Raw genomic sequence first — 23,870 nt, 5'->3', positions numbered from 1 at the left:
TTAAAAGATAAATAAATTTTAAAAGGTTTTCTCAGAATTTGATAAAATGAGCTGAAAACGAAGTTAGAGTCAGAGTCCTAGTTTAACTGAAACTCTTGAAATAGAGTCTTAAGTTGACTAAAAGTCTACAAATTTGTTTTTTTTTTTAAGACAAGCCAAAAGGTTTTAAAAATAGAAGTTAAAACAGAAGTCAGAACAGAGTCTTGATCCGATCAGGACTCTGAGACAGAGTCCTAATTCGACTAAAACTCTAAAAATTTTAATTTTCTCAAAATAGATAAGAAGATTTTGAGAGCTTTTTGTGAAAACAAGATAAAAACTGAAATCGTAACTAGAGTCCTGATCCAACTGAGACTCTGGGACAAAGTCCTAATTCGACTAAAAATTTTAGAACTTTGAACAAACAAGGAGGTTTTAGAAGTTTTTTCACAAAAATAGATGAAAATAAGGTGAAAACTGAAATCAAAATTAGAGTTCTGATCCAACTAAGACTCTGGGACAGAGTCCTTATAATTCGACTAAAACTCTTAAAATTTAGGGGTTTTAGAGAACAAATGAGAGGGTTTTAGAAAATAGATGAAAATAAGATAAAAATTGAAGTCAGGTTCAGAGTCCTGATTAGACTAGGACTCTGATGAAGAGTTCTAATTTGACTAGAACTCTGAGAATTTTTGGTTTCCTGAGAAGCAAATGACGAGATTTTAAAAAGGACTTTTGAAAACAGGTAAAAATAAAATAAAAAATGATATCAGAATAGAGTCTTGATTCGATTAGGACTCTAGGGCAGAGTTCTAGTTCAACTGAAACTCTAAAATTTTGGCCAAATGAAAGGTTTTGAAAGGTTTTCTCGAAAAGAGATAAAAATAGAAATAAAAAGTAGAGTTCTGATCCGACTGAAACTCTGGAAAAGAGTCCTAATCCGACTGAAACTCTAAGATTTTGGCCAAAATGATAAGAATGGACAAGGGATAAGACTACTTCTTATTTAAAACCAAAATAGAATTTTGAAAAAGGTTTAAAAAGTAAAAAGATAGAGTCCTGATCCAACTAGGACTCTGAAAATTTGAAAAATTTGAGGAATGAAGAAATCCAGAAGTGACACCACCTAGATGGGTCTCATCTGAGAAATGAGATCAGTTAAAAATTGATTTTAAAATGAATCCAGATTGTTTTGTAAAAAAAATATTTAGAAATAAAATAATATAAGATCCTGGGGGTTAACAAATGGTGAAATGTCGATTTAAAACATAGGTATTTGAAATTACTTTTGAAAGAAAAGTTTTAAAATCGAATCTGGATTAAATATTTTGAAAAATAGGAGTGTTGGATCTCGAAAATGAGATGCAATGCCATAAAATGATATGAGATGATATGCCAAATGCATGCAGTGATATGCAATGACACATGAAATGTAAACATTGGATGAGGGACTTGGAATCCTGAACCCTTGGCAAACACAAAGGATTTGAAATTCTCATCTGAGGATGAGAACTGATAATTGAGATTGAGCCAAAATGCATGCGGATTGAATCTTGATTGTAGGATGAAGTATTAAAATTTATTGTAAAATTTGGGCTATGAATAGCCCTAGCTTAGATATCGACCAGTTGGTTCCCTGAAGCCTGCAGAGAGTGGGTCCCAGTGGTAGGAGGAAAGGGCTTATGAATAAAGGTGAAAAATTTGAGGTGTTTACAAGATCCATCCACAAATTACGAGACGGATACCTCTAGTTCAGATAGATCCGCAAGGAGGAGAGCACCTAGGGTTCCCCATGTTAGATCTCTACCTAGAGGAAGGGATCTTTGGGCATAGATGAGATAGTACATGAATAAGATGGAAGCAAAAATGGCTGAAATACAGATAAGGGAAGAACATGAACAAGCCCAGGCCTTGATAGAGATCCGTAAAAGGGCAGAGTATGAGTAGACTCAGCCACGGATATGGACAGAATGGGCAGACAAGACCAAGAGTTGGGGTACAATCAATGGGTTGGATCACAAGCTTCAGATACAGAGAAAAATCCGTAGACCGTGAGGAACCCATCTAATCCAAACTGTCTTCGGAAGCAAACCAAAAAATAAAATCCTTGGAGGATATGGTCTAGAGCCTCAGTACCAGGATAAAGTTTATAAATACAGATCAGAGGGAATACTTCCTAGAGGATTTTCTGCCTAAGGGGTATGATAATGAGGACGATACTCCCTGTAAGTTTCTAAAGTTTAGTGAAAAAGGAGATTCAAGAACTCATATGGCTTTATTTATGTGAAATGCAACCAAATGTCAGAATAATGATAGGAGGCTAATTAATTATTTTCTTAGGAGTTTAGTGGGGGAGACATTAGAATGGCTTGCTACCCTGAACCTTCAAAGTATTAAGGAATTCAAGCAAACTATCAATCTTTTTATAGATCGGTTCAGGTTCAATTTGGAGGCTCTTCATACTATCAGTCAGTTATACGACTTGAAACAAAAGAAAGAGGAAGAAGCCCATAAGTTTATCAATAGATGGTGGTCCATGACGAATAGAATGAAGGAACCAATCTCAGATTCTCATGCACTTGGCATAATAATGAATAATTTCTCTCAACCCTCGAGGAGCCTAATTAGTGTAGCTAAGGTAAAGACATATGCTGAGCTCATAAAGCAGGTCACCACCTTCGAGGTAGGCATAAAGAGGAAAATATATAATGGTTTTTTGAAATATAACAAGGATACTAATATCTATAAGAAATCAGACTCATCTAACTGCCAAGTTAATGTCATTCAAGCATCGGGTCAGGCACCCCAAAAGCAAGGTAACCTGGGCCACAAAGAAGAAAACCAGAAGAATGCTCCCAACAAGAAAAATCCTAAAGGAAATAGATATAGTGAAAACTCAAAGTGGACCAGAGACTGAAAGTTTTTCAGGTTTAAATAAGCCTAGTCACAAGTCCTAAATCTATTACTACAATATAGTCTAACAAAATTGCTTGAAGTGTCAGATCCACTGCAAATGAAAGGAAAAAATTCATCCAAGTATTATCGGTACCATAGAGCAGTGGGCCATGACACCAAAGAATGCTTCATCCTCCGACACATAATACAAGACCATATTGAAAGTGGCGATCTCTTGATAGATGAAGAATCGCAAAACTAGGGTAATAATGATCAGGGTATTTTTCAAGAACCGTTCCCTAACCATAATGCAGAAGCAGAGGTCCAAGCCTACGAACTGAAGAAAAACTAGCCCGCATAAAAGGTTATCGAATAAGGCCTACTTGTCAATACTATAATCGGTATCTCTCAGGTCTCTGTATACAATGTTCATCCTCACCAGTTGCTTATAATCCCCCAAGTATGTTACCAAGGAGGAAGGAGGGTACAAAGGAGACATGTTCCTTGAGACAATCAGGAAGTATCACAGGAGGTCCCTTAAGTCAATGTTATCTGTCTGGACCCGCCAGACAACAACCACACTAGGTCTCCTCCTCCAACATCCTATCGCAGGGACACAATCACAAAAAAGGATAACCTCCCTGCACTCTCCTTTAGAAAGAAGCGGATAGAAGACAATGTTAGTCACGTCACACTGTCAAGAAAGAACTACCAGCCAGAAGCCCTGAGGAGACCATTGTCGTTAATTCTTCATCAAATCATCGTTCATCTAAAAAATGGTAAAGAGGCAGCAGAGAAATCCAAGGAAATAGAAAAGGAAAAATACAATATTGAGACACATTATTTAATAAGGACATCTGCCAACATCTTAATATTAAAATTAATCAAGGTTTTCAAAGAACATCGGGAGACAGTAGAGGGGATTCTAAGAAATGTCAAAATTTCTCCAAGCACTTAGCTTGAAGAATTGTCTGCCCTTATCTCTCAAGTCATGACCCAGATGTCAGTCACCTTTTCAAATGATGATCTTCATAAGCTCGTGACATCCCATACAAAAGTCGTGTACATCACTATTGAAAACAATGGAATGTCAGTTACCAATTGTTTGGTGGATGGAGGTGGTGAAATGAATATTTGCCTAGCCATCATGGCCAAAAGACTGGATATTTCAAGAGTGGAACTGAGAAAGCATGTAATTTAAATGAGCAGGTATGATGTCAATTCTACCACCATAATGGGGACCATAATATTGGATGTGTTGATAGGTCCCATTGTCCAAAAGACACTCTTTCACGTGGTGGACATGCCACCATCGTATAACTTGTTGGGAAGGCCAAGGATTCATGACCTTAAAGTTGTCCCCTCCATATTTCACCAGTGTGTAGAGTTACCATAGCAAGATCAAATTATGGTGGTGTATGTGGATGACCCGTCTATCAGGACTATACAACCCATGTTATCCATACCAAAAAAGCTGACCAACATGCTAATTGTTTGTACGAAGGTAGAAGAGGCCTAATCCTCTAATACGATCGTGAACATGGCCTCGTCTAGCTTGAGCCAAGTGGCAGTGATGAATCTCTCTAAAAGGCCTAAAGTCTACAAGTTCAGAGGAATAATAGATAACTCTCATCTCAAAGACCACCTTCAATACCAGCAGGTGACAAAATACATTAATGGGTGGAGAATGGCCTTGTAGATGAGATATGAACCTTTCAAGGGACTGAGAAAGAATCACCAGGGCATAATCGAGCCTCTCACAGTAATACCCAAGGTGGGAACTCAGAGGCTAGGCTTTAAGAACCCCAGAGGAAAGAAGGACAAGAAAGCTCACTTAGACCTTGCAGGAACACTTCACGAGGGCAACTACTATTGTTCGTTTAGTAGGAGACCCCATTACAATAGATGAAACATAATTAGCTCTCCCTTTGAGTGAACTCAGTCTTGGGGTATATGGTCGAATCAGTGATCTGAATTCTATTATGTCTCCTTGTCTCCTTCTGTAGAGAATCACCAAGCTTAGTGTAAGGCTCCAACAAGACAGGGCAGAACCACAACAATATGAAGGAAGGACATCCTACATGGATTGTCATCCCACGGCCTCAGGTAAGCTATAAAAATTGGGACTATGTAAATAGCATTTTGAAAAATCAAAAAAATGAAAAAACCCAAAAACTAAAAAAAAAATCAAAATCCAAAAAGATCAAAGTATTGCAAAAATCCAAAAAAAATAAAAAAATCGAGAAAATTCCAAAAAGTTTTCTTCCCCGGGGTCTCAATTATCATCTTTGTTGCAGAAGCATACTATTCATATTGATAAGATCAAGGCAGTTTTCATCAAACCCCCCATTTTTGTTTTCTTAGATCTGTCTAATGATGTTTTTTCATCAAAATCATGTGAGGACAAATCAAAAGAGTATGAATCCAACCATGAGGATAAGGGTGAGGACATCACAGAGTTACCTGAGTTCAAACCCCTCTTTAAAAGTCAAGAAAACCCTTCCTCCTTAGTAAAAAATGATAACCTTGAGGTAAACCTAAGAACTCTTGAGAACCCCAATATGATCAAAATAGGAAACTATTTAACCAAACAAAAAAAGAACGAGATGATATAATTCCTAAGGCAACATACTGATGTGTTCACCTAGACCTTTAAAGACATGTCATGGTTAGATTCTGACCTAGTGGAACATCATCTCACTCTACATCATGATGTGAAACCCGTCAAGCAAAAACTGAGGAAAATTGATCAGAGGGTAGAAGTGCAAGTCAAGCAAAGCCTAGAGGATATGCTCAAGGTAGGATTCATCCAATCCATTGACTACCCAGAATGGTTAGCGAACATAGTTGTTGTCATGAAAGCCAATGGAAAGGTTAGGGTGTATATAGATTTTAGAGACCTGAATCAAGCCACTCCTAAGGATGACTTCTCACTGCCCAATATCGACCTCATAGTTGATAGCATGACAGGCTATGAAATGTTTTCTTTCATGGATGGGTACTCTGGATATAACCAGATCAAGCTAGCCACAATGGATCAGCCCAAGACAACATTCACCACTCCTTGGGTACTTTCTGTTACACAATCATGCCTTTTGGATTGAAAAATGCTAGGGAAACATACCAAAGAGCTATGGTTGCCATTTTTCATGATCAAATCCATGATTGCTTGGAGGTATATGCTGATGACATCTTGGTGAAATTCAAAACCTGAGAAAGTCATTTTGAGTCATTAGCCAGGCTTTTTGAGCGCCTTTAGAAATACAAACTTAGGATGAACCCCCAAAAGTGTGTCTTTGGAGTCAAGTTAAGTAAACTTTTAAGATTCATTATCAGTAAGAGAGGAATAGAAGATGATCCGACCAAGGTTAAAGCCATCATTGACATGCCTCCCCTATAGAACCTCAAACAACTTAAGAGTCTTCAAGGGAGAACTCAAGCCATTAGAAGCTTTGTATCAAACCTAGTCACCCATTGCGAACCCTTCAACAAACTCCTTAGGAAAGGTGTTGAGTTTGACTGGAATCAAGAGTGTCAAGAGTCTTATGACTGACTGAAGCAGTACCTTCTCAACCCTCTTGTCCTTAGGCCCCCCATCGTAGGCAAACTTTTATTGCCATATTTGTCCATAGAAGAAACCACTTTCAATGTTTACTGGCCCAATATGAGGATGATGAAAAGATAGAATATGCCATTTATTATATGAGTAAACTTTATTGGACTATGAAAAGAGATATACCAAATTGGAGAAAACATGCTTAGCTTTGGTTTGGGCAATTCAAAAACTTCAACACTATATGCTAGCATGCGAGGTAAAGGTAATTTCTAGACTTGATTTGATTAGATATTTCTTTGATAAACCAATGTTCATAAGGAGAATTATTAGATGGCAAGTCCTCTTGATGGAATTTAATTTAATGCACATATCTAAAAAATCTATAAAAGACCAGGCAATAGCAGACCACCTAGTTGACCTACCTTTAGAGGAAAAGACAGGGGTGCCAAACGATTTTCCAGATGAGAATATCCTTTCTTTAGAAAAAGAATCACAATCTTGGAAGATGTTCTTTGATGGGTTCAAAATTGCCCGAGGAGGAGGTATCAGATTTTTGTTAGTGACCCCTAAGAAAATTGAAATATCATATTCCTTCAAGTTAGAATTTATGTGCACCAAAAACATGCCCGAATATGAAGCTTTAGTTCAAGGGATGCAGGTGCTGATAGAACTCAAAGTTAAAGAGGTAGATATCATAGGAGATTCCCTATTGGTCATCAACCAAGTTAACAAGGAGTGACAAACTAAGCAAGAGAGGTTAATCTCGTACAACACTCTGGCACTAGTCTATCCAAAATTTTTGATAGGTATACCTTATCTCACTCAGGTAGGGAAGGCAATCAGTTTGCCGATAGTTTAGCCAGTTTAGCCTCCAATATCCCAATATGCTCAGACTTGTTAGAAAGAACTGTCACCATAGGGTAACTTAGGCGACCTGCATTTGAAACCAAACAGAATCCCATAGGACAGGTCAATCTGATAGAATCTGAGGAAGGAGAACCCTGGTATTATGATAACAAGAACTTCCTTGAGAAGGGTGAGTATCCTGAGAACACAAGTCCCATAGACAAGAAAGTCCTTAAGAGTCTAGTGTCCCAGTTTGTGATCATAAGAGGGGTCCTATACAAAAGAGGCTTCACCCAAGAGCTCTTGAGGTGCGTCGATAGAGAAGAAATCCAACAAATCCTTAGTGAGTGTTATGAAGAAGTATGTGGTAGACACATCAGTGCTCAGATGATGGCTAAAAGAATTTTGCATGTCGGGTATTATTGGTTATCCATGGGTCTAGACTGTCACCAACACATTAAAAGATGTGAAACATGTCAACATCATGGATGAGTAATCCACGCATCTTCACTCTCACCATAGCTATTTTTCATGCAGGCCTTCAATAGCATAGGAGTAATCAACCTGTCAGCATCCAACAGTCATAGGTACATCTCAGTAGCCATTGAATACTTCACCAAGTGGGTGGAGGCCATTTCCTTAGCCCTTGTCGAGGGTCAGCATGTAGCATCATTTATTCGGAAAAACATAGTGTGTAGGTTTGGCATTCACAAAGACATTGTATGTGACAATGACACCCATTTCAAAAACCAAAAGGTAGCATGTTTTTTTAAGAAGTTAGGAATAACCGAGTATTTCTTTGCCCCTTATTACCCACAAGGGAATGGTTAGGCGGAGGCAATCAATAAAACCCTTATTAGGATCATAGAAAGAACCATCATTAGGGGTCGTGATTGGTATGACAAACTGCACGATGTGTATAGGATGACAATTCAAACTCCCACCAACGCCACTCCTTTTGAGTTGGTATATAGAACTGAGGTCATTTTACCATTACAGGTGCAATTGTCATCGCTTAAGATAGCAGCAACCCTAAAAATGCCTTTAGAGTTCCAACAAGAAATCCGCCTAACTGAACTGGACCTGTTAGATGAGAGGAGACTCTTAGCAGCTGAGCATGCAAACAGTTACCAAAGAAGGGTAGAGCGCCATTATGCAAAGCATGTGATTGAAAGATCATTTAAGGTTGGAGACCTTGTCCTCAAGCAAATCCACCACATTAATAGCCATCCTTTAGGGAAATGGTGCCCGAATTAGGAGGGTTTATACATGGTCAAAAAAGTTCTCTTGAGAAACTCTTATTGGCCACTCAATGTTGATGGAGTTGAACTCTCAGATCCTATCAATGTGTCACATTTGAAAAAATATTATTCTTGATCAGGTTATCTTTCCCTAAGACTACCAGTCACATAGGATGTCCAATTCCTAAGGGAGGATAAGAAAGTAACACAATGAAGCCAAGGCACTCAAATTCAATTATTGTGTCCTATACACAAATAGGGATGAATTATAAGGGCATGAAATCGAAATTAATGCATGAGCGCCTAACCTAGGAGAACCAACCTAGGCAACCAAATTTCTAGGAAAGAAGTTAGGTATGAAATACTTTAAATGTTCATGTGCCTTATAGGTCGATCTCTTGAATTACCTCTTCCTTTATATTGATAGTGAAAGATATTGAAAAAATATGAAAAGTGCAAAAAAAAATGCCAAAGAAAAAAAAAGAGGGGAAAGGCAAAGCACAAAAAAGAGCAGTGTATTTAACCTAACACCTAGTCTGAGTCCTTGGTGAGGCTCTGATCACGAGACTGCCTTAGGGGTAGAGGTTATAATGGAAAAAGGCATGCTAGGAGAAACCTAATACTTACCTCTAGACCTAGGGCTAAGTGGCAGGCTCCAGTCATATGGCCTACATAGGTAGAGGTAGAGGTTGGATAGATAGTTGCATCCCTTCTGGATCGGAAAGCCTTGAGACCCATAGTTGTCAGGTAAAAGGGTGGAAAAAGTGAAGAGTAACCCATCTTGAATTAAAGGTAAAAGACTTTAAGAGACTAACTTAGGGGAAGAAAATGTACCTTGACCATACTCTCAACTAACTCTAGCTCTTTAAAGTTCAAGCCTTTGTTGAGGCTCTTGAACTAAACAAGCGTGTGCATAAACTTGGTTCACATATCCTTGTGATTAGAAACTTGAGCTTAAGGCGAGATTAAATGAGAAGAGTTTCAATGAAGCCAAGTGTTATTGTCTTAAACCAACTTAAGAAAAGGAAAGACTAATGTGTGGGGAACTCAAAAGACAGACATCTAAGGGAAAGAGTAAGAATCTCCAACTTTCAATGATCAATCATTAATTATAAGCATAAGCCAATCATTCTTGGATAACATAAGTTTTATTATATATCAGGGCATACATCATACATCATAGAAAAGTCTAGAACCCTAAGCATGAGATATGTGTGGAGAGCCTTGTCCCTCCTCATCCTGGGCTTCTCGCTGGGATGCTTCATGCCAAACTAGTCCTTCTGAGTAGGAGCGTCTACAATCAACATCACCTTGTGCTGACGCACCTCCCTCTGATAGTGCACTTGTGGGCTGATGAGGAGGGCATGAATCACTTGTTGTACTATAAACACCAGAGTCTGCTTTCCCATGACTAGGTAGTATCTGTGTATACAATATCACCACCATCCGCTCCATCGCCTGTAGTTGATCATGGGTAGATATGTAATGATCCTTGTACTTGTCCCCATGAGTTTTTTGCAAAAACCCATATCAGCATAAAAGGCATTAAAAATTAAAATGGGCATAAAAGACTTAAAGGAGAGTTACATACCTCTTGTTCTACCCTGGTCTTGAGCCCAACTTCACTTTTGATCTCAATATTCTCACTCTACAAGCCACCATTCTCACTTCGTAGCCCAACATTTTCTTCTTTAAGTCCAATATTTTTATCTCATATACTGAGAAAGTGGCAAGGAGTCAACTCCGCCTCTGTAGTTATACACTGCCGGTCCCAAGCCCGGATAAAGGAGGAGGGTTGCGGTAGGCCTGTGACAGCCAGCATAAAAACTTTGTCATATCCTATGAAAATGAACCAATATGAGAATTTCGTTGGGGCGTTCCCTACTGAGCGACGCGTTGTACTCTCTAGGCCCGAAGGCAGTGATAAATGTGCAAGGGTTGCTAGGTCGTCGCCCAGAAGCGACGCGTCACACCGGCGCCCGGGTGTGGTGTCAAATAGGCAAGGGTTCCCTCACTTTGTTGGACGGGTGGGGGTAAAGAAGTTAGTCCAAGACCATAAAATTAGGTTAGCCACTTGGAACATAGGGTCTTTAACTGGTAAGTTGGTAGAGTTAGTAGATGTTATGTGTAGGAGAAAGATTGATATTTTATGTCTTCAAGAGACCAAATGGGTAGGTGAGAAAGCTAAAGTGATAGAACCTTGGGGATATAAGATTTGGTATACAGGAATAAATAGGAATAGGAATGGAGTAGGGATTGTTATGAGTCGTCAATTTATAGATAATGTAGTTGAGGTCCGTAGGAAGGGTGATAGAATTTTACTTATTAAATTAGTATTAGGTACGGATATTATTAATATTATTAGTGTTTATGCACCTCAAGTAGGTTTAGATGATTCCATTAAGCATCAATTTTGGGAAGATTTAGATGGAGTAGTACAAGAGACATCTTATGGAGAAAAGCTTTTCATCGGCGGTGACCTTAATGGACATGTAGGCATTAGTAGGGATGGATTTGAGAATATCCATGGAGGCTATGGTATAGGAGAAAGAAATGAAAGTGGAGAAAGGATTTTAGATTTTTGTTTGTCCTATGATATGATCTTAGCAAACACTTGGTTTAGGAAGAGGGAGTCTCACCTAGTAACATTTAAAAGTGGGGTTAATACGAGTCAGATAGATTTTTTCCTACTTAGAAAAAGAGATAGGGGTTGTTGCATCGATTGTAAGGTTATACCAGGAGAAAGTGTAGCTACACAACATAGAGTCTTAATTTTAGATCTTAAAATTAGACAATGCCGCAAAAGGGATAGACATAGGATAGATCCTAGAATTAAGTGGTGGGCACTGAAAGGAGCTAAACACGGAATGTTTGTAGAGCAGGTAGTTAAGGAAGTTGATTGGTGTCTCGAGGAGGATTCAGAATCAATGTGGAATAAGATAGCGGGTGGTATGAGAAAAGTAGCTAAGGAGGTATTGGGTGAGTCTAAAGGCGGTGCACCACTAGGTAAGGATACATCATGGTGGAACGAGGATGTCAAATTAGCTATTAAGGTTAAAAGAGAGTGTTATAGAAATCTAAGTAAGAGTCGTGATAATGAGAATTTGGAGAAGTATATGATAGCAAAGAAGGAAGCTAAAAAAGTTGTTCGAAACGCGAGGGCTAAGGTATATAAGGAGGTTTATGACAAGTTGGATACCAAAGAAGGCGAGAAGGATATTTATAGGCTTGCAAAGATGAGAGATAGGAAATCAAAGGATTTGGGTATGGTTAGATGTATCAAAGATGAAACGCAAAGGGTTTTAGTCAAAGATGAGGAGATTAAGGAGAGATGAAAAGATTATTTTGATAAGCTATTTAATGATAGTCATGCTCAAGATCTTGGAGACTTCTCCATTCCTTTTCATGAGATAAATCGTGACTTCATGCGCAAGATTCAAAAGAAAGAAATTGCAGAGGCTTTGAAGAAAATGAAATCAAGAAGGGCAGTTGGCCCAGATGGTATACCTATCGAGGCTTGGAAATGCTTGGGAGAGAAAGGTTTAGAATGGTTGACAAATCTTTTTAACTTGATTTGACGAACAAATAAGATGCCTAATGAGTGGAGGAAGAGTACTTTGGTGCCTTTATATAAGAATAAGGGTGATATACAAGATTGCACAAACTATCGTGGTATAAAACTCATGAGTCATACTATGAAACTTTGGGAGAGGGTGATTGAGTCTAGGTTGAGGAAGGTTGTCATGATATCGGAGAATCAATTTGATTTTATGCCTGAAAGATCAACTATGGAAGCTATACATCTTCTTAGACAACTTATTGAAAGATATAGAGAGAGGAACAAAGATTTGCATATGGTTTTTATTGATTTAGAGAAGGCATACGATAGAGTACCTAGGGACGTTCTCTGGTGGACAATGATGAAGAAAGGTGTTTCTCTCAAGTACATTAGTATAATTAAAGATATGTATGAAGGAGTAGTAACCAATGTCCGCACTTGTGGAGGGGTGACAACCAATTTTCCAATAACGGTTGGGTTACATCAAGGATCTGCTTTAAGCCCTTTCCTATTTGCGATAGTGATGGATGAGCTTACGAGATCAATTCAAGAAAATGTACCGTGGTGTATGTTGTTTACTGATGATATTGTTTTGATTGATGAGTCTAGAGCTGGGGTTAATGCTAAGTTAGAATTATGGAGACAGACATTGGAAGCTAGAGGTTTTAAGTTGAGTAAGAGTAAGACTGAATATATGGAATGTCGGTTTAGTAAGCAACGAAGTAGTGATGGGAGTGTAGTGAAGCTTGGTGAGCAAGATATACCGGTGAATGATTATTTCAAATATTTGGGATCCATCATTCAAAAGTATGGAGAAATTGATGGAGATGTAAATCATAGGATAAAGGTTGGGTGGATGAAATGGAAAAGTGCTACTGGAGTGCTGTGCGATCGTAGAATGCCATTGCGGTTGAAGGGAAAGTTTTATAGGACGACTATTAGACCCGCTTTACTATATGATACGGAATGTTGGGCTGCCAAGAGACATCATATTCAAAAAATGAGTGTAGCTGAGATGCGGATGCTTAGATGGATGTGTGGAAATACAATAAAAGATAAGATTCGGAACAAAGAGATACGTAAGAAGGTAGGTGTTGCACCCATTGAAAATAAGATGCGAGAGAAACGTTTACGGTGGTTTGGACATATTCGGCGAAGGCCTAATGATGCTCCAGTTAGAAGGTTGGAGAAATGGGAAAATATATTAGTTAAAAAAGGTCGGGGTAGGCCTAGGAAGACTTGGATGGAGATGATAGGAAAGGATATGAATGCTTTGAACCTCACCGAGGACATGGCGTTGGATAGAAATGATTGGAGGAAAAGGATTCATGTGGAAGACCCAAAATGAATTTCTTTTTTGGTTCATATCGCTGACCCCAATTGTTTTGGGATGAAGGCGTAGTTGTTGTTGTTGTTTGTACTGAGAAAGTGGCTATGAGAGATAGAAGAAAGAAAAGGGAAAGGGCACAAAGGACATACTAAGGTAGCAAAAAGGGAGGAAGGGGAAGCAAACTTACCAAAGATACAAAATGCTCTTGAAGACTCTGCAACTGAGCTCAAAGCATTGTAATCTCATCATTCTGACATGAGAAAAAAAAGTGAGAAAAGCAAAGATAACTCAAAAAGGGTAAATGAAAATATAGAAGCAGAGAAAATAAGAAAGTACCTCAAAAAGGTTGCTTGAAGCCAAAAGAAAGTCAAATGAAAGATCCTCTTGTATAGGACAAGGATGACTGAGCCTGGAGCAATCAGAGACAAGCTGAGGATGATCACCCTCTGACATCTGAGGAGTAGACTATCCTCCTCCAACAACTGGAAGGACTAGAGGACCCAAGTAAACCCTCAAAAACCAAGCTAAGTAGGCAAAAGTGACATTCATACCATGGGATCTTTGGATTGAAATTTGCTCGAGTAATAGTGTCATCTGGGCAACAAAGTACTTAGCTCATTTCATTTGGTAGTCCATCAACAAAGGCTTGTGCTCAATCAAGGATGTCACGTCCTGAACTCTCTGCAGTTGTCGACTAAAGCAGTCTGGACAATACCAGACTAACCATCGTTCACAAAAAAGAGGACAAGGGCATCATGCTAACATTTGTTTGTATAGGGGCACCAACACACCAGACTAACCATTTGTTTGTATAGGCCACAACATCATCCTCTTAGGTATAGGGGCACCAACACACCTGCAAGGATAGAAAGAGGATATTGGAAGTGTTTAAATAAAAGGAAAAAAAAATTAAGAGTAGCTCAGCACATATCGCGTAAGGATCCATAGAATCAATTTAGCACCTATATGTCTCTCAAGAAACCATCTAAGGAATCATTGGCGAGTGTCAAATGTATGGATATAGGTGATGGGACCCAAACTCTGGAACGCTACTCAAAGGAAGATATAAAGGACCCAAGATCTGCCCAGCAAAAAAATCAAAATAAAAAAGAATGCAGAAGAAAGATATATCAGAAAAAGAGTGTTAAAAGAAGTATACCTCAAGAATCAGGGCACAACCCGCAAGTCGACTGTAGGTCTCCCTGAGCACATACTGAGTCAAAGAATGACCAAGATGCACTATGACTGCAGAAGACCAGTCATACTCTCTGACGCACTCCAGAAAATGGCAAAATCATCCATCTGCATGGGTCACATCGACATTGGAGAATAGAACTCTGCACAACAAGAAAAGGATATATATAAGCTAAGGCCCTATGACAAGGATCTCGAAGGGTACCATCAGGATCTGCAGACTCTGGATACATATCACGAAGCCATCCAAGATGGATTGTTTCCCCAAAACTAGAAGAGCGCCTCCCAAACAGCCTCAGGAACACCAAGTGGGGATGCTCGTATCGGCTACTACCGGCGCGTCCCCATAAGGTAAACCCATGATATGGAAGATATGTAAGGGGGTAATGACCATCTCTCTCCACAAGAAGTGAAAAGTTCATGTCTTCGACCGGTATCTCTCTGCCAAAGCTGCCACAAATTGAATGCGCAGGTTATGGGGCTGGTAGGGGGGCTATGAATCCAAAGCCTAGGCCATCTAAAATCGGCACCAAATGCGCATAGAATCAACATGGACAGTGTTGTGCATGTTCACCGCAGACTGCATCAAAGGAATTTAAAAGATTCATTCATTGGAAAAGAGATGTGGTACTGACTGCAGGTCTGTCCATGATCCAAGATCCAAACAGATCATATACGCGGAAGCATTAAACTAAGACCCAAAATCCTGACGGGTTTCAGTCTTACTGTGTTTTGACATAGAAGATCTCCTAATCTGTAAGTATTTGCAGCACAAAAGATGTTGATAATCTTGTCTTCTTTTTAATGAGCCCAAATTTTCAATTTTTGGACAACTGGTTGTCAAGATACGGGTCAAACAATGGGACTGACTGTTGGACCATAATGCTCACACACTCGGGTCACAGCCTGTAACGAGGTATAAAATGACTGTTTCTGTCAATTGAAAGAACACGAAAGTTTTAGATAAAATCGGTATCTTTCCAATGAAACAAAAATCAAAATTTTTTGAGTTCGGATGAGCTAGATTTAATCAATGAAGTGGACTGGCGAAGGACAAAACAATTCAATCCTGTGTAAAACCATCCTCTTATATGAGGCTAAAATTCATTGTGAATGGATTGAAGTTAAAAATTGCAGTCATTACTCGAGATAATTAATGAATGTAACCTTTCATTGACAAACCCAAACAAAATGCAAGAATTAACAACAAAATGAAGATTGAAAATCACTAAAAGAAGAAGATGAGGTAGTGGCCATGGAATATCTATATCCAACACAAGTTTAACCACCTCTCTTGTGCCATCTTGTTTCTGGTTCCTGTGCTTATGTCCTGTCACAGCAAAATGGTTGTCTTGCGATAAGTGTCATGAATTAGTTGCATGCGATTGTTGTTGATTTGTCATTGTCGATCTGGAGAGAGTTGTGCACTTTCTTGAAACTCCTAGTTCCGTCTTTCTTATGCTATAAAGATAAGTATAGGTTCACTCGGGAAAATTAAGTCTTGTTTACTAGTTAGAGGTTATGAGATTTCTAACAATACCTCATGATTTGTTGTTCAGGCAAATGCATGAAGCCACCTTTCAAATAAGTTCCATTTTCATTCCTGAGTTTCAAGGCAAATATTTTTCCACCCAGGACTTTTTCTTTACTTCCAAGGTTCTTTTTGGTTTTTTGGTTGATGGCTGGTTGGTTCTCTCTTCTGATTTCTTATTTAGTTGGTCTTAGCTCTCGATTTCATCTTCCATGTGATTGTACATCCACCATTTTTGTAGTATTTTGGGCTTGTCCCAAGAGCATCATTGTCAAAGTTGAAGGTTGCTGGACAGCACTACTGTGAAGAAGAATGGAGTAAACTGAAGAATGAACATTCTGGCGTTGATGAAGAAGAACTATCAAAGTTTTGTTTCTCATCGGCATTTACTGTCGCATTGTTGCCCAATCACCTTGGAATTCTCATGGATGACAAGTATTTGAGTGCTTTTCAGTAATACTATAGAGGTGTGAATTCGTTACTTTTGAAAGAGTTTGTTGTGGCTCTTGACTCAGGCAGCGATGAGGCACTTCTCATCTCCATTTCATGTTGCATACGTCTATCCCATATTATGTTATTATGCGCTTTTGAATGAAAGACTTTAATCTATGTGATGTTTCTAAACAGGATTGGGTTCACAAATCAGGCTGGTGGTGTACCTCTTGACTGGACGCTTGGAGCGTTCATACATCAAACAGCCATACAAGGTGAACGTGGACCTCGAACCCCGATTTGGACGGTTGGCAAGGATTTTCATGGGTTCTTCACATTTCTTATAATATTCTTTCTCGCGATTATTTTTGCATTTTAGGTATCAAAATGGCAGAAAACACAAGTGAAGACTGTATATGAAAGGACGCTACATAGCTTCAAGAATTCCCCCAGGTGACCTTCTCCCCTGTGGCTAAGACCAGGTCACATGTAAATTGTGTTATGAAACATTGAGCGCATAGGTAAAAGACCAGCTGCATCAAGTTTGATTTTTTTTTTTGGGTCTTTGTAAGCTTCTTTTGATGAAGGGGGGTAAGCTGCAGAGTTTCAGTTTGATAGGATGCTTATGCATGCATTCGCTGCCTGAGCTTCCCGTTAACTGCATAGTCTGGCTGGATGTGTTGATATCGTCGCATTAATATAATGAGAAGTGATGATATTTTTAAGAATAGGTGATATTTTGGAAATATCGTACCATTTTCAAGGATGTGTCTGTTTAAAACATCACCATAAAATGCACGATATTTTCAATCTGTTGCGCGTATCTGTGAGTGACGATGTACAAAATAAACTGAAGCCTGAAGCAGCAGGGTGGGCGGCAACTTGAACAAGTTGCCAACCGGGTCTCGGGTGTCTCTTAAGCCAATGGATTAAGTTGCTGATTGAATCTGCGTAACGGAGTGACAGCAAAGACTCGGATTGTCTGTTTTAGAGATTTTTTCTTTCTTTCCATAACTACAAAAGAAATTTGGACTGTTAACCAATCAGTTGATTCGCTACTGTTAATAAAAAAATTTTGTTGTAAATCTCAAAGAAAAAAAAAGGGAAACAGTTAAGCTAAACGAATGTGGGGAATGGTTTATCCAACTAAGCCACAAAAATTGGTGTGCCTCCTTGCATACACTCGCACACCGTCTTGTAAGGAAGAGATTTCATGACCAACGGGGGCTCCACTTGTGTGGTTTGGAATGATACTGGGAGGCTTGGCATGCGTCAGTAAAGGGGGATGCGTTATGCTCATAACTCGCATTGAATATTGGTTAAGTCAGCAGCAGCACAAAGGCACTTTTGAGTATATGCCAGCGTACGCTTGCCCGTGTGAGCTGCAAGGCATGTTTGACCTTTCGGTTAGAGGTGTTAGTTGGTATGAGACAATTATACATGTAAGTGGCTATTAGATGCACGATGACTATGTTTGAAAAGATTTTTTGAAAGAAAAGTTTGTTAGGTTAAAGTTTTGTTGTGTAAGAATATTACTTACGAGGAAAACACGTGTTATGAGAAAAACACGTTTGCCTCGGGGCTTAGTGCTGCACAGACATTCCTTGGCTTGAAAGGCAAAAAACATGGCCTTAAATGGATACTGAAAGAAGAGACAATGCAGTTTTTAAAATAGTGTTGATCAGTGTTGTTATAGTATCAACGCGAATCAGTTTGAGTGGGCTGATTTATATTGGTTCAATAATGACAGATTTTTAATATTTTAATAATGTTTTATATTGTTAAAATATTGAATATATAATATTTTAATAAAAAAATATTTTATTTTTATTAAAACAGTAAAAATGGCCAATTTAGCTCGAGTCTGAATCGACCAATTCTCTAAATGGATTTGAAAATCAATTCAGGTACGAAACTGATACCAACGACATTGTTGTTGATAATACTAGTTTTCAGCATCGCCACCGCTAGAATTAGGTGCAGCTTTGCACTCAAAGAGTACAAAATCCACCTCCATCATTGTGCTCCGCGAGCACCCTATCATTATATATATGTTCACAGATATCATTTGCATGCATTTCTCAATAGAAAATAAGTTTTGAATCAATGTATGTTTTTTAAGATCTTTCAAATTGATGATCCACAATATACCAAAACTTTCTTGACTTAAAAAAAATCCTGTTTTTACATGCAAAAAATATGATCCTAGGCATGATCTAAACTACGCCGAATTCACCCGTTAGGCCTGGTTGAGAGAAGATGCAGCCTAGACGGATGGTTTCTAATAGGTTGGTTGGTGTAAGTGCCGCTGGAGCACCACAGCTGGTCAAGAGACTCAAGAGTCAAGGCAAAAGCAATTGATTGCGTTCAGTCTGGACCCCGGAATTTAAATGCCTTTCCACTAGGAAATCCCTTCAGATCTTAGCCAGTATTAATAAAAAAAGTAAATGATCATAAATGAATCACTTTGTCCTTGATTATTGACAGGTTATCGCCAGGAAGCCCGTCAAAATCGCAAGAAGCTCTGGCACGTACGTGGTGCTTCTGGAAATCTATTTATAATATTACTGTAGTTTTAATGATAATAAATAGGGTCGGCAACGGGTCCAGACAAATGCCCAACTCGACCCATTAGTCACACTTCTAGATGTGGACCAGAGAGTAGACATCCTAAGCCCACTAAGCAAGTGCATCGTTTATACCTACAAGGGTTCTGCACACCTGCCTTGGCGCGAGTGAAACAAATTGGTCTAAATAATTCCAGAAATCACTATAAGTTCCACCGTTTCAAACTTAGCTTCAGATTATTTAGTTAATAGATTGACAACTTTTCTGCATGTTTACCAACGGGAGCTCCTCTTTTCTGGTAGGAGCAGTTAGTGCACATCACCTTGTGTTGGGGACGTTGCAAGTTCAAAACCTAAAATGGTATGGTTGTATAACTGGTGGTGGTCTGCCTAACCCAAGCTTGCCTATCAAAAAAAAAAAAATTCAGAATGTTTGCTTTGTCGTGTTTTAAAATATGCGGAAAGCATGCCGTAGAGTGTGGTGGCACTCGAATTTATTCTCATCGAAATCCATATATATATTAATGGGAATTAACCACAATTCCTTTTTTGTAGTAGCATGATTAATAACTTTCCGAGTTAATAATTTAACTACCACTTTCTAAAGAATCGATGAGGTTTTTGGAGGACGCCACAGGAATCTTTTTTTTTTGACAATTTATCCATATCAAGGAGTTATCACAACAAATTTTGAATAATACAAGTTGGTGGTGATCCAAGACAGATCACCTAACTAAATTTTACAAGTCAAATTGATCATAAACCATTAATTGATCTTGTCTCATAATAGCAATAAATCGGTGTAGGTCACCATTCTTATAATTAGCTACGGTTTTTATCCACTAAGTCAGGCATATGCTGTCAATATTCGACCTATATTAGATTGGCTGAGTGACTGTCACGGGTAATTTTCGCTCAATAAGCCCATGCGGCGCAACGGTCCTCCTTGCCGTCACAAGCCTACTAATCGCTATCTCATAGCCACTTTTGCCACGGACATGGAATAGCTCGCAACCTGTAGCACGCTAGACTAGCCAATATGGCTAGACTAACGGCCACAAGCCACCCACCAACACTTTCAATGTACTGAATCAGAATATTGGCCCTATGCGCTACCCCGCGTACAACTGCCTAGCGGAAGCTCTTCAAGCGCATCTTCAAATGCGTTCCATGTTGTCAATGCCACTTTGTGCATAGTCGTCCCATACCAACTAAGCACTTTCGAGAAGGGCACCAACCTGCCTTAGCTTGGAATGCCATGGTGCAGATCGCAGCTCCATGCGCAAGCCAATTGAAACCTCGTCACTGAAGGATCCAAGTCTTTCGACCCCCAGTCCGAAGACCAGTTGATGATTTCATGCCATAGCGAAGAGCACCACCTAAACTCATTCGCTGGCGCATAGGCTCTCTCTTGCCTAGCCTCGAGTATCTTTACTCGGTTGGAATCACCTAGCGTGACTCCTGGGGGAATTACTCCTAACCCACACGCACCCCCGTGCGTCCAATCGCCTCGCGTGGGACATCCGCAAGTTGAGAGGTTCTTTAGCACTCTCCAAAGGCAACACCCTCTGGTCCGCTGGCACTGCTTAGCCAAACAACGCTCCACGTCTGTGCCGCCATACAACGATGCACTAACGACGATATTGTTGCCTATCGCATGTCATGCTACCACCGCACGTCACCGATCAAGCTGACGCATACCGCACGTTTTTACGCTCGATGCATTTTCCACTCAGTAGAGCTCCGCACTGCTCATGCCCCATTCCAACCTCGGCCCGGGACCGTGACAATGACACGGTTATATCTGGCACTTCAATTCATTCTCTTGAAAAGCATACCGTGACTTTCTACCGACTTGGCCAAATTGCACTTTGTTGGAATAGGATTTTGACCAGCTCATAATCGGTTTACAATTAATCAGAAATACTTAGTTGGGTCAAGACATTCATGAAGAGTAACTAGGTTTGTAAAGGGCTCTTGGTTTGGCTCAGCTGTCTGGAACGAACTGACCAAGTTGTGGCTTACCTAGTCTTTATTATTTAATTATGCTAAGTCATACCAAGTCTACCTTGATTATGATATGTATAGGCGAAACATAGATTAGTAAAAAATGAACTAGGACTCACTTGGAGTTGTCACGCAAGGTTTGGCCACATCTTACCAAAGGCGAATTTGTGGATTGTGAGCCAAACTGAGACAATCAAGATTTAGGTTGAGTAGGCCAATTAAACTCACATCTTTCATGGATGCCTCTCACAGTGAACTCAACTCAAGACCTGATCATTGACTTGATTAAAAAACTGAGAATCTCTTATAACATGCAAACAAGTCTTTTGGCTTCATTTTCACTGCTTTTCGGAGGAAATCGGTTCAAGCTTTGTCACTGACCCGTATTGAATTGGCCTAGTTTATTGCTTTTGGTTGAACTTGACTTTTCAACTAATTTAAAACTCGCCCCGTGCTTGACTCGCTCTATATCAACCTAGTTGTAGTAGCTGTCTTAGCCATGTCTCCTTTTTCTCCTCCCTTTCAACTTATATTTAAAGTGGTCCATGATTTGTCACCTTACATGGAACGAACATGGTTCTAAACTCATTTGGGTATCTCTTGCCACAAGACTGACGCTGAGCCTACGCTCCATAGGCAGGTGAGACCTCAAGGATTTTACTAACTGGAGGGTTTCTTTGTTCTAGCTAAAAAAAAAAAAACTTAGCGCTCGTGCGCGCGCGCGAGCGAGCGAGAGAGAGAGAGAGAGAGAGAGAGCATACAAACACACGGATGCACATGTTCCAGAGCCGTTAAAGAAAATCTGTGATTTTAACCCTATGAGGAGTTTAATTCTCATAAAATTACGATAGAAAATTAATTTTGATCGTCATCAGTGTTTGATTATCTTGATTGAACAAGGGCGTCTCTTTTTGGATGGAAGACGGGGTGATTCATGTGATGATACTGGAGAAAAAAATTTGGCCTCATAGCTGACTTTGCATTAATGTTTTGACTCTTTAAATTAAAAGTTGAAGAGAAAAGCAGTGCGGGTAAGCGTGGTAGATTTCTGGTGGAGAAAAGCCTCTTTGGCAAGTCTTTGTTTATACACACAGTATCCCTTGATCAGCGCTCTGCTTCCTGCGAGAGAGCGAGCGAGAGAGAGAGAAAGAGAGAGATGGGAAGGCCGCCATGCTGCGATAAGGTTGGGATTAAGAAAGGGCCATGGACGCCTGAAGAAGATATCATATTGGTTTCCTACATACAAGAACATGGACCTGGGAATTGGAGATCAGTGCCCACCAATACTGGTACTCTCTCTCTCTCTAAATTGTTCTTTTAGTGGTAGAGATCTCAATATGTACTACAATCATCCAACTCTCTGTCTTTATATGGGTGCGTGTAGATTTGATGAGGTGCAGTAAAAGTTGCAGACTAAGATGGACCAATTACCTGAGACCAGGGATAAAGCGTGGGAACTTCACTCCACATGAAGAAAGAATTATCATCCATCTTCAAGCCACGTTGGGCAACAGGTATTCGCTTCTTTTTGCTCTCTTGAAACTCAGCTAGTCCAATTTATCAATCTTAGTCTTATAGAAACATCTTAAAATTATCTGCCACAAGCGGAAACCTGTTTAATTCAAACTTGTCTCTAACATTCAGATGGGCGGCTATAGCTTCATACCTTCCTCAAAGGACAGATAATGCTATAAAAAATTACTGGAACACCCATTTGAAGAAGAAGGTTAAGAAATTCCAAACAGCTTTGGATGGCCATGTCAACTCTGGGTTGAGCACCTCTCAGCTAAATCCCAATATGGGTGGGCATATGAGGTCAGACAATGACCAATTTAGCCCAATGTTCAAGCCAAGTCCGAGCTCAATTAGCTATGCTTCAAGCACAGAGAACATATCAAGACTCCTTGAAGGTTGGATGGGGTCTTCTCCCAAGTCTTCTTACAAGACCCTGGCCAAGGACTATTCAAGCAATGCTAATTGTGACGGTACCACCACCATCACCTTTGCTTCCGGTGTTGCAAGCATTCAGCCTAAAGCTGAGCCTCTCAATGGAGAGATCATGTCACAGGAAGTGCTGGAGTCTCTACTTTCATTTGAGAATGTCAGCAGCCTTACGTGCGACAGGTCTTCATCTAATTGCTCCATGACTGAAGGCAAGCAAAGAATGGAGGACCATCCTCCCCTCTCCTTCCTGGAGAAGTGGCTCTTGGATGAGGCAGCAGGACAAGAAGAGATCATGAAGGTCACTGAAGGTTGCCCGAGAGACTCATTGTTGTAGTGTCTTACTATTATTTGTTAAAGAAGAAGAATGAAAATAAATAATTAATCAACTAGAATGCTGCTCTTTTTGTTTTCATAATTATGATCCAAAAATTTCCCTACTTATAAGAGTTATACTGTTCCAAAAATATTTGTTGGCGATGAATCAATGCTTCTGAAATGGCCTACAATATCAGTTATCATCAATCAACTCAAATAATTTCTGAAAAAAAACTTATGGGCATTATTCAGATTGTCATGAACGGCCTTATGCAATTTTTAAGCATTCTTGTATAATTCTTAAGTGACATTTGTTATATTTTGCTTAAAAATCACCACTATGGGTAAGATAATGCTACATGGAACCATGGAACCTCATCACTTTCAATTTTTTTGCTCATTGTTCTTGTAGTACCACCATGGGCTCAATGAACATTGAGAATTATCTTCTTTATACACATACATAGACAGAGT

General features: G+C 39.5%; 1 protein-coding gene across 1 annotated transcript; it reads left to right on the top strand.

The window, feature by feature from the left end:
• Positions 1 to 22,276: 22,276 nt before the first annotated feature.
• Positions 22,277 to 23,467, top strand: LOC149836389 (transcription factor MYB60-like). Its single transcript, XM_090006974.1, has 3 exons — positions 22,277 to 22,426; positions 22,522 to 22,651; positions 22,782 to 23,467. Exons 1-3 carry the CDS (start codon positions 22,294 to 22,296, stop codon positions 23,413 to 23,415), a joined length of 897 nt encoding a protein of 298 aa, XP_089863100.1. The 5' UTR covers positions 22,277 to 22,293; the 3' UTR covers positions 23,416 to 23,467.
• The last annotated feature ends 403 nt before the right edge of the window (positions 23,468 to 23,870 follow it).

The sequence above is a fragment of the Nuphar pumila genome, chromosome 5 (assembly GCF_984573655.1).
Source record: "Nuphar pumila chromosome 5, dmNupPumi1.hap1.1, whole genome shotgun sequence".
In the NCBI taxonomy this organism is placed as follows: domain Eukaryota; kingdom Viridiplantae; phylum Streptophyta; class Magnoliopsida; order Nymphaeales; family Nymphaeaceae; genus Nuphar; species Nuphar pumila.
Note: the sequence above shows the minus strand (reverse complement) of the source record. Positions and strands in the feature narration are given on the sequence as shown.